We start from the raw sequence: 12,475 nt of genomic DNA, 5'->3' as shown, positions 1-12,475 counted from the left end.
CATATAACCACAATGGAAGAAACAAAATGAAGAAGAAATTAACAGAGAAGAACTACAAAAACAATTGGAAAACAAGTAATAAAATGGCAATAAGTACATACCTATCAATAATTACTTTAAATGTCAGTGGACTACAATTACTTTAAATGTCAAAAGACACAGGGTGGCTGATTGGATAAAAAAACAAGACCCTTCAACATGCTGCCTACAACAGACTCACTTCAGGGATAAAGACACACACAGAGTGAAAGTGAGGGAATGGAAAAAGGTATTTCATGCAAACAGAAACGACAAGAAATCAGGAGTAGCAATACGCATATCAGACAAAATAGACTTTAAAACAAAGGCTATAATAAAAGAAAAAGAAGAGCATTGTATAATGATAAAGGAACCAATACAGCAAGAGGATATAACATTCATTATCATATATGCACGTAATATAGGAACATCTAAATACATAAAGCAAATATCAACAGACATAAAGTGAGAAACTGACAAAAACACAGTAATAGTAGAAGACTTTAACACCCCACTTACATCAAAGGACAGACAATCCAGAAAGAAAATCAATGAGTAAACAATGGCCTTAAATGACACATCAGACCAGTTAGAATTAATAGATATCTACAGGACATTCCATACAAAAACAGAATACAAATTCTTTTCAAGTGCACATGGAACATTCTCTAGAACAGATCACATGCTAGGCCACAAAACAAGTCGGAAAAAATTTAAGAGGATAGAAATTATACCAAGCATCTTTTCTGACCACAATAGTATGAAACTAGAGATCTATCACAGGAAGAAAAATGGGAAAAACACTAACACATGGAGACTAAAAAACCAATGGGTCAATGAAGAAATCAAAGAGGAAATCAGAAAATACCTCAGGACAAATGAAAATAAAAGCACAACTTTCCAAAATCTATAGGACACACAGCAAAGAAGTTCTAAAAGGAAAGTTTATAGTGATACAGGCCCATCTCAAGAAACAAGAAAAATCTCAAATAAGCAACCTAACCTACCATCTAAAGGAATTAGAAAAAGAAGAACAAACAAAGCCCAAAGTCAGCAGAAGGAAAGAAATAATAAAGATCAGAGCAGAAACAAATAAAATAGAGACCAGGAAAAAAAAAAAAGAAAAAAGTTCAATGAAACCAAGAGCTGGTTTTTTGAAAAGATAAACAAAATTGATAAGCCCTTAGCCAAGCTCATTAAGAAAAAGAGAGAGAACCCAAATAAACAAAGTAAGAAATAAAAGAGAAGAAATTACAACTGATATCACAGATACAAAAAAATCAGAAGGGAAAACTATGAACAGTTACATGCCAATAAATTGGACAATCTAGAAGAAATGCATAAATTCCTAGAAACTACAATCTTCTGAAACTAGACCAAAAGAAATAGATAATCTGAACAGACAGATCACTAGTAATGAAATTGAATCAGTAACCAAAAAACTCCCAGCAAACCAAAGTCCAGGACTGGACAGCTTCACAGGGGAATTCAACCAAATACACAAAGAGGAACTAATACCTATCCTTCTCAAACTACTCCAAAGTACTGAAGAGGAGGGAAGATTCCCAGTTATGAGGCCACCATTACCCTGAAACCAAAACTAGACAAAGACACTACAGAAAAAGAAAATTATAGGCCAATATCTCTATTGAATATAGATGTAAAAATCTTCAACAAAATATTAGCAAACCAAATTCAACAATATGTAAAAAGGATCATACACCATGGCCAAGTGGGATTTACTAAAATGATGAAAGGATGGTTCAATATCCACAAATCAATTAATGTGATACACCATATTAATAAAGGATAAAAATCACATGATTATCTCAATAGACTCAGAAAAAAACATCTGACAAAATTCAACATTCATGCATTCATGATAAAAACTCTCATCAAAGTTGGTATAGAGGAAACATCTCAACATAATAAAGGCCAATTATGACAACCCCATAGCTAACATCATACTCAATGGTGAGAAGTTTCTTCTCTAAAATCAGGAACAAGACAAGGATAACCACTCTCGCCACTTCTATTTAATATGGTATTGAAAGTCCTAGCCACAGCAATTAGACAAGAAAAAGAAATAAAAGGCATCTAAATTGGAAGGTAAGAAGTAAAACTGTCACTATTTGCAGATGACATGATACTATATAAAGAAAACCCTAAAGTCTCCACCAAAAAAACTATTAGAACTAAGAAATGAAGTCAATAAAGTTACAGGATATAAAATTAATATAAAGACATTTTTTGCCTTTCTAATACACCAATAATGAACTACAGGAAAGAAAAAGCAAAAAAAAATCCCGTTTAAAATCACATCAGAAAGAATAAAATCCTAGGAATAAATTTAATCAAGGAGGTGAGAGACCTATACTCTGAAAACTAAAAAACACTGATGAAGAAAACTGAAGATAATACAAAGAAATGGAGAGATATCCCATGTCCATGATTTGGAAGAATTAATATTGTTAAAATGTCAATACTACCCAAAGCAATCTACAGATTTAATGTAATTCCTATAAAAATACCCATGACATTTTTCACAGAACTAGAACACATAATCCTAAAATTTATATGGAACCACAAAAGACCCTGAACAGCTGAAGCAATCTTGATAAAAAAGCATAAAGCTGGAGATACCACACTTCTTGATTTCAGACTATACTACAAAGGTATAGTGATCAAAACAGTATGGTACTGGCATTAAAACAGACACATAGATCAATGGAACAGAATACAGAGCCCAGAAATAAACCCATGCATTTATGGTCAATTAATCTTTGACAAAAGAGGCAAAAATATACAATGGGGAAAGACAATCGCTTCAGTAAGTGGTGCTGAGAAAACTGGACAGCTACATGTAAAAGAATGAAATTAGAACATTTTCTCATACTATATATGAAAATAAACTCAAAATGGATTAAAGACCTAAATGTAAGACTGGACACCATAAAACTCCTAAAAAATAGGCAGATCACCCTCTGACCTATGTCATAGCAATATTTTTTTGGATCTTTCTCCTCAGGCAAAGAAACAAAGGCAAAAATAAACAAACGGGGCCTAATTAAACTTAAAAGCTTTTGCACAGCAAAAGAAACCATCAACAAAGTGGAAAGACTACCTACTGAATGGGAGAAAATATTTGCAAATATTTGCAAATGGTATGTCTGTTGAGGGGTTAATATCCAAAATATATAAACAGCTCATACAACTCAATATCAAAAAAACAAACAATGCAATTAAAAAATGGGCAGATGACCTGAATAGACACTTTTCCAAAGAAGATATACAGATGGCCAAGAGGTACATGCAAAAATGCTGAACAGCACTAAGCATCAGGGAAATGCACATCAAAACCACAATGAGATATTACCTCACATCTGTCAGAATAGCTGTCATGGAAAAGACCACAAATTAAGAAATGTTGGCATGGATGTGGAGAAAAGGGAGTTCTAGTACACTGTTGGTGGGAATGTAAATTGGTGTACCCACTGTGAAAGCAGTATGGAAGTTCCTCAAAAAACTAAAAATTGAACTACCATATGATTCAGCAACTCCAATCCTGGATATATATCCAAATTAATCAAAAATAATGTACATTATCACTTGTATGTAGAATCTAAAAAATAACACAAATGAATAAACATAACAACAACAAAAAAAGAGAAGCAGACTCACAGATATAGAGAACAAAGTAGTGGCTACCAGTGGGAAGAGGGATGAGGGGAGAGACAAGACAGGGATAAGGAATTAAGAAGCACAAACTACTATGTATAAAATAAATAAGATACAAGGATATATTGTACAGCACAGGGAATACAACCAATACTTTGTAATAACTTTAAATGGAGTATAATCTATCAAAAATATTGAACCATGGTTGTACACATTAAACTAATATTGTAAATCAACTATACTTTAATAAAAAAATTTTTTAAAGGGTAATCCTTTAGAAACATGACAAAGATGTGATGATGTCTTTCTCTGCTCAGAACCTTCCAATGGTTTTCCATCTCACTCAGAGTAAATGCCAAAGTGATTGAAGTGGTCTCCAAGACCTTACTTTTCTGGCCCAGATACCTCTAACCTAATCTCCTCCCACACTCTCCCTCCTTTCTCTGTTGTGCCACACTGGCCTTCTTGTCTTTGAATACGTCAGGCACACTTACATCTCAGGGCCTTTGCACTTGCTGCTCCTTCTGTCTAGAAGACTCTTCAGCCACGTATCTCACTCCCTTGCCTCCTTCAAATCTTTGCTAAAATGCCACCGTCTCAGTGAGGTTTTTCCTGATCACCCTACTTAAAACAGGAACCCCTGCTATACCTAGCCTTCCCTAACCTCCTTAATTTTTCTGTACAGTATTTACTTGTTCCTCGAATACAGGGACTTTGTATGTTTTATTCAATGCTATAACCCAGTACCTAAAATAGTGCCTAGCATATTTTGGACAATACTTGTTGAATGAATGAATGAACAGGACTGTGTGTACAAAAAAGCAGTAAGACAGACAGCCATCGGGAGATGGAAGTGGCATCTTGTGCAGGGCAGTGGGACCAAGAGGCAGCCAGGTAGACACTGCCTGGAGTGGCACACAGGTGCGAGGCTACCTGCACAGTTGAATTTATTTAAATTAAAAAAAAAAAGAGGCAAGACATTCCTATAAGGTGACAGAGAATCAGGGAAAATATGGAAGATTTATTTATTAAAAATGGAATTTTAATTATTTTAAAGTTATAATGGAAGATCACATTGGGTACTATTTATTGTTAAATTATGACTGACTTAAGATGCTGAAGTATAGTTTATACCTGAAAAAGGATGAAGTAAAAAAATATAGACCCATGACTTCTAGAAATACACCGAGGACAAACAGCCAGACTCTATTACTCTCTGCAGATTTATAGTGTTTAACCACAATTATGCCTCAGTACTATACTCACATCCTTTCATGTGTTCCTACTTCACGTCCTATCATATTCACCAGAGAGGCTGTGTCAAAACTTATACTCTTGAAGACTCCAAACCCTCCCGCGCTTCCTCACTCTCAATAACTAACCTCTCCATTTCATTTACTGAGAAGATCAACGCAATTCTATCTCAACTCCCTCATTTACATTCTCCATTTCAATTTATCTTATATCAGCACACATTCTTTCCAGTATAAGAAAAAGAAGAGTCGCTCCCTTGTTTGTAATTCTTTAGAAAAAAGTGAGTTAGTATGATATAAGGTCTGCGTTTGCTATAATTGCTTCAATTTCCATTTCACTTTAAAGCTAAAAACTCAATTTAAAAAGTGCTTTGAAGAACTGCTATATACATGTAAATTATGCAAATGTAAAGAATAAGCAGTAATACTCTGATTAACCTATTCAATTAACAGACAAATGTGCAATGTTAATTGCATAGTTTTATAATATCCTTAAAAAAACAAATTCCAGGATGGTCTTTCCAAAAACATTAAGTTCATTAGCTAGTTTTATTCTTGGAATTGAACTGTTAAGCAGGAGAAAGAAATCACCAGCAGAAACCTTAAACACATCTAACATATAAATTACTACTATATTTATTTATTGTTCAGCATTAAACATATTACATCACTATTTTTACAAATAATTTTTAAGGTATTTTAATACCAGCCTGAGCCAGTTCCACATTGAAAGCTCTCAGTGCAAAAGCAGAGCTTCTGGATTCTGCAGGGAGTAGCAGGGAGCATAAATAGCCTTCATAATCTCGTTTCCTATAATAAATAAGCAAAAAAAGATAATTACTTTTCACTTTCCAAACTGCACACAAAAAAATACTGACCAGGGCTTCCCTGGTGGCGCAGTGGTTGAGAGTCCGCCTGCCGATGCAGGGGACACGGGTTCGTGCCCCGATCCCGGAAGATCCCACATGCCGCGGAGCGGCTGGGCCCGCGAGCCATGGCCGCGGAGCCTGTGTGTCCGGAGCCTGTGCTCCGCAACGGGAGAGGCCACAGCAGTGAGAGGCCCGCGTACAGAAAAAAAAAAAAAAAAAAAAAATACTGACCAAAATGAACCGAAAACAAGGCTTCAACTCAAAATAGCCCCCAAGTTCCCTATATTTTATATCTGTTTCTCTACAATTATAAAAAATTTATCTGCTTCCAATCCCAGACCAGTTAAAATGAATAATCAATCTCTATTAATTTATTTTGACTTATATAATATATATATATAATTTTAACTGTTTCAGAATCACTTTGGTTTTAGTAAGAATTCAAATGAGTTACAGATGTAGAAATCAAGAAAACAGTGCCAGCAAGTATTGGTATGAACTCATGGTTTTGAATGCATAGATAAATATATACATAAGACAGAGAGAGAACAATATGGGGGGGGGAGGGTGCGCCTGTGTGTATGCGCACACACTCACACTTACTTCTATTTCCCTACAGCATCTGCTGACAAAGCCTAGAAACAATGATATCCGCCCCCATACCCGCAGTATCAGTGAACACACCTTGATTTCTCCACTGAAAGAAACTAAGGCTCCTTGAAGGAATGACTGTCTCCAGGGCTGGTGGAAGGAAAATACCAAATAAGCCTGAAACATCTTCTTGAGCAGAAAGTAAACAAATGTTCAAAGAATGGAGTGACTTGTTAAAAGGACAAAGAAGTTGGCTTGATGAAGTTCTATTGGCCAAGTCTGGGACAATTTGAGCATCAAAAAAATAATGACAGTAAGATTGTAACAGGACCCCATCAGCTCATACCAATATAAATGAATGAATAAATGCAAAGAGAAGGAAAAATTTGACAACCAGTACAATGCCAACTGATAAACCTAGAAGACATGATTGAATTTTTAAAATCACCACCTGATAACTATCAAAGTAAAAACTGATTCAAGCAAATATCAATAAATGTCTGAAAATGTTAAACAGGTGAAAGTTTGATAGAAAAAGAATATTTACATAGTATTAAAGTATCTCCTCACAAAATAAATATTATTTGCTAACATTCTTATTAATTTACAAGGGAGAAACCTGAAAGACACTTGAGAACCAAGTAACAAAAAGTTCACTCCACAGTAATAGGATAAATCAACACCATGTGCTTTCTGACATGATACTGAGAAGAGCACAGCATAACTTCTGTAATATTCCTGCAAAAATTGTGTAAATCATGAGTGAACATTAAATAAACCCAAACTGAAAGTCTACAAAGTAGCCTGTCCTGTTTTCTTAAAAAAAAAAAAAAGTCAAGTTCATGAAAGATAAGGAAAGACTGAGAAACTGTTCCAGATTGGAGAAGACTAAAGACACGTGACAACTAAATGTAGCATGTGATCCTGGATATACAAAAGACATAACAGACTAATTAGCAAAATGTCAATGGAGTCTGTGGATTAGATGGTAATAGTGGATCAATTTTAATATCCTGATTTTGATGGTTATACTATGGTTATATGGGAGAGAATCTTTGTGTATTACAAACACACACCAAAATAATAAGGGGGGTAATGGGGCATCTACATCTTATTCTCAAGTGGTTCAAAACGTTAACAGTGAGGGAATTTGGGTGAAGAGTACATTGGAGCTCTGTGTACTATTTCTGTAGCTTTTATGTGAATTTGAAATTACTTTAAAATGAAAAGTTAAAAAAATATAATCCTTACTATATTCATTCTAGGATGACTTAAGTATAAAGTGCTTACCAGGGCTTCCCTGGTGGCACAGTGGTTAATAATCTGCCTGCCAATGCAGGGGACACGGGCTCGGGCCCTGGTCCGGGAAGATCCCACATGCCGTGGAGCAACTAAGCCAGTGCACCACCACTACTGAGCCTGCGCTCTGGAGCCCATGAGCCACAGCTACTAAAGCCCATGTGCCACAACTACTGAAGCCCGTGTGCCTCCAGCCCGTGCTCCGCAACAAGAGAGACCACTGCAATGAGATGCCTGCGCACCCCAACGAAGAGTAGCCCCCGCTCACCACAACTAGAGAAAAGCCTGCGCGCAGCAACGAAGACCCAGCGCAGCCATACATACATACCTACATAAATAAATATGAAGTGCTTACCAGACTGCCTATTGACAAGGCTACTTTCACTGTAATACACTGGAACCTTAATATAACAGTATTTCCTATAAAACAGTACTCAGTATAAAATGGGTCCAACCTAATTCCATGGAGTTTAGGTTTGAAATTCAGACTACTTCCACTTTTCAATTGGTTCACACTTCGTCGTGTGGCTAACAGAGAACTTAAACCTTCACAATTCCCCCAACTTCCACATAAACAAACGGAAGAAATCATGAACAGATAGCAGTAACCTTGTTATCACAAGACAGCTCTACTAAAAAATCTCACCATATGCGGTTTCAGCTACAATATGGAGAGTTCAGACAAAGCTTTATAGCTTATAAGTATAAGCTAAATATATACAGATATAAACATTTCTAAATTTTATTTTATTATAAACAGTCTCTAAACTTCAAAAGCGTTTAAAACACGTGAAAGTTAATATGAGACAGTAAGAAAACACTGAATAGGAATCAAACTACAATCTTAATTTCCATTATTCAACTAGTTATTGACAGAAACTTGAAAAATGAGGCTTGATATTGTGTTTCATATCTCCTTAAAAATAACATGTGAAGTACTTCAAGTTTCTTACACGAAAATGAAAAATGAAGACATAACAGAACTGTAACAGTCTTTGGGAAATAAGATATTCTACACAGCTAATGGTTTACCCTGTTAACAATTTTTAAGATACTTTGGAAATTTTTCTAAACACTACTACCCACTTCTTTACATTAAGTAGGATATACTATCAAACCATTTCTTCATCAATCAGGATCATTGTTATCAACGTTGATTACTGATATACAAGGATAACCTATACGTAGCTAACCAAGGTCCAGCTACCTAAGAACTGTTCCAGATAATGCGAAATGCTATGCTAAGATGGCTTTATACAGCAGCAGGGTCAATAACCTTTCATTCATTCATTCATTCAAACATTTATTCAGTGCCTAGCACGTGCCAGGCACTGCGCTAGACACTGAAGATAGGTATAGACTTCAGTCTAGCAGGGAGAGACAGACATATGAGAAGTAAGCATATCTACTGCTAGGACTGCTATGCTAATTCCACGGACCTGTGCCACTGAAGCACAAAAGAAGAAGTGGTTCCTCAGTGAGGCTGGAGAACTGCACTTCCAGATATCACCACTACCACCTCCTCATCTTATTATAACACTAATCCCAAGGCCTGAGGTGGTGCTCCTCAAACCAAACCCCAAGAAGCCTATGTAAGTTAGGCTTGAGATTTTCCCAGGAAGCTTGATTCCTAGAAGATCCTCGGCTGGCTAATCAGATTGTAGCCTAGTATCCTGTCTGATATTTGGAGGCCTTGCATAAGATACATGTCCAAAACAACCTTGCACACACAATTTCGGAGGCCAAATCTTGCAAAGATTAATGGACAATTAGAAGCTAAAAGTTCTAATCTTCCTTTCAAGTTCATTTTGTTTTTATTTTAAACTATTTATTGAGCATTTGTTATGTACCAGCATTTTTATATACACCATGTAATTTAATCCTCAAAACCATGTTATAAAGTAGAAGTAGAAATCTACAAATGATGAAATCGCTGAATCTTAAAGTAATTAACTTTCCCAAGTGACAGAGCTAGGATTAATAAACTCAGATGAGGTCTGCCTGCTGCCTGCTTTTCGATAAATCACTAGAGTCAACGGCCTCCATTCCACTTAAATACCAATATGGACAGATTAAGTGTCTGGCCATTTATAAATATATATTTGAGAAAAGCTGTTATGTGATATCCACAGACTATTTCTAATGACCTGATTTCCACTAATGCTACCTTGTTTCTCCTATAAGCAATCAACAAGTAAATAAGGTGGGGTAGGAACACTATTTTTAAAAGTGATTAGAAACGAAACAAAATACTGAAATGCATGGGAATGTTGTCGTTATGCTACATTTTTTTTTCTTTTTTGTGATATGCGGGCCTCTCACTGTTGTGGCCTCCCCCGTTGCGGAGCACAGGCTCCGGATGCGCAGGCCCAGCGGCCACGGCTCACGGGCCCAGCCGCTCCGCGGCATATGGGATCCTCCCAGACCGGGGCACGAACCCGTATCCCCTGCATCGGCAGGCGGACTCTCAACCACTGCGCCACCAGGGAGGCCCGTTATGCTACATTTTGCTACAATGGAATTCAAAAAAATTGGATATACTAGCCCAATCAAATTCAAGATAGTTTAACTATATTCTAGCACTTCTCAGAAGTCCTTGAGACCAGGTACTTTGAGACTTTTTGCCACTGTTACGAATTAAGAGCAGCAAAAGGGCAGCGGGGGCGGGGCCGGGGGTGGTGGTGGTAAGCCATTCACTCCTTAAGTCAGGCCTGGATTCCAAGGCAGGCCCCTGCCCACATGTACCAGGTAACCTGATTCATCCAATTTATCCCACAAATGATTAACAGCGACTCCTATGGGCTATACCTTTCGCGTGTTACCAGAATAACTGACTTTATGAGGCTTAGATTCCACTGAACTCAGGTGAATTCCAGAATCTCTCTAAACCTTCATTTCCATGTCTGCTAGATGAGATAATAAAGTTTATACCGTACTCACTGTACCCCTGCTTTGTGCCAGGCATTGTTCTAAATGCTCTAATCCACATAACTGTAAGTGGTAGGTCTACAACTGTTCCCTCATACTTTGTAACGAAAATTAGATAATTTACTTGTAAACTACTTGACATACTGCCTGACACATAGGAAGAACTCAAAGTTAACTACTGCTTAATTAAAATTAGTTACTAGCCATCTTTCAAATTTTAAAAAGCTATTCATGCAAAGCGTTTAATTAGGTAAAAGTTAAGGCTCGGGCAAGGTGACAGACGAAGGAATTTTTTTTTTTTTTTTTTTTTTCTAAATTTAGGGCTGTGTTGGGTCTTCATTTCTGTGCGAGGGCTTTCTCTAGCTGTGGCAAGCGGGCGCCACTCCTCATCGCGGTGCGCGGGCCTCTCACTATCGCGGCCTCTCTGGTTGTGGAGCACAGGCTCCAGACGCGCAGGCTCAGTAGTTGTGGCTCACGGGCCTAGTTGCTCCGCGGCATGTGGAATCCCCCTAGACCAGGGCTCGAACCCGTGTCCCCCGCATTAGCAGGCAGACTCTCAACCACCGCGCCACCAGGGAAGCCCGAGACGGAGGAATTTTGCCATAAATTTGTGACCAGTGTGAAAGCTCCTGTTGCCTCACTCCCCCATACACCCGAGCTCACACGCTGAGGGACACAGGGAGGGTGCAGGTCCGCCCCGAGGCCCGCCGCGCCCACCAGGGTCCCTTTCGGCCTGCTCCCCAACCTCCCGGCCGGGGGCAGTCCGGCTCGCTCACCGCAGCAGCTCCAAGCAGTAGCGGTCAGTGCCCGAGGCGCCAGGTCCGCTGACCGCGGCCACGCTCCGCCCGGACCCCGCGGGCTCCGGGAGCCGCCATGCGTGCGCCCACAGGCCCCTGGGCGGCCGGCAGCGGCACAGCCCGGGGACGCCGGGCCGTAGCGGGCCCCACGCCGACACCAGCGTGGAGGCCGCCATGACAGGGACACAGCCGTGCCCTTCGACCTCGCGCTGTTAACGCGCGGACACGCCTCGCCTCGCCACGCCCCGCCACGCCCCCGGCAGCTCTGCCTGCGCACCTCTTAGCGGCGGGAAGGAGGCCGCTGGGCGCCAGTCGGAGATGAGACAGGTGTCGCTGTGGTCCCCTGTATCTGTGCCGCCGCCGCGCTCCTAGGCCTTATAGGTTCCAGAAAGGCCCCGCCTAAATTCGATGGATCTCGCCCGGGCTCTCCCCCTTCCTTCCAGGTCCTTCTGAAGATGTATTGATACTTATCGAGGCAGTAGGAAAGAGAATAATTTGACAGTTTACTAGGTTGATTTATAACTTTTAAACCTTTATTCACATGGTATATGAGCCTCCTTTGGCACTCTTACCATCAGGCCCCTCAAATATTATAGTTGGGTCTAGTTGCCACGACCTGACTTGGTCCAAGCCAGCAGCTGCCTACATCTGGATCCCAGTAACACCTCCTGCCTCCAGATTTGACCAGATTTTTCGCGCTGCAGCCACACTTGTTCTTTCCAAAGGGTGCCTCTGATCATGGCCCCTCCCTGCTTGACCAGTTTTACTGCGTGTTGGATAAAGCTTCAACACGATAGTAGCCTCTCTTTACCTTTCAGCCTCAACCCTAGCTATCTGCATTTGTGACTCCATTTTAATGTTTCTCCTTAAACCTATGGGAGAGTACTCTGTTGTCTGAACCTAAGAACTCCAGCCAATTCACCCTGCTTTGGTTTTACTCCCTGACACTGGCCCTCTTCAGCCTATGCAGGACCTCAGTCCCTCCTGCATAATATTCTCTTTTCTCTCTGGGCTTCTGTCCTTTAGTTCTGACAGACACACA

At 39.3% G+C, this 12,475-nt stretch overlaps 1 protein-coding gene across 5 annotated transcripts in view; it reads right to left on the bottom strand.

Moving 5' to 3' along the window:
- The window catches only part of NDUFAF6 (NADH:ubiquinone oxidoreductase complex assembly factor 6), a 39,001-nt gene extending 27,382 nt beyond the window's left edge, over positions 1–11,619 (bottom strand). For 3 of the 5 annotated variants that reach the window (XM_060116318.1, XM_060116316.1, XM_060116317.1), the window contains exons 1-2: positions 11,413–11,619; positions 5,660–5,759 (exon numbers count right to left, since the gene is read on the bottom strand). In XM_060116318.1, coding sequence (XP_059972301.1) covers positions 5,660–5,759; positions 11,413–11,609 — 297 coding nt within the window. In that variant the 5' untranslated portion in view covers positions 11,610–11,619. Of the gene's footprint in view, positions 1–5,655; positions 5,760–11,412 lie in introns of those variants that run through there. The other 2 variants (XM_060116320.1, XM_060116319.1) reach the window with 2 other exon arrangements.
- Between the last annotated feature and the right edge of the window lie 856 nt (positions 11,620–12,475).

The sequence above is a fragment of the Mesoplodon densirostris genome, chromosome 13 (assembly GCF_025265405.1).
Source record: "Mesoplodon densirostris isolate mMesDen1 chromosome 13, mMesDen1 primary haplotype, whole genome shotgun sequence".
Classification (NCBI taxonomy): domain Eukaryota; kingdom Metazoa; phylum Chordata; class Mammalia; order Artiodactyla; family Ziphiidae; genus Mesoplodon; species Mesoplodon densirostris.
This window is presented reverse-complemented; position numbering and strand designations above follow the sequence as displayed.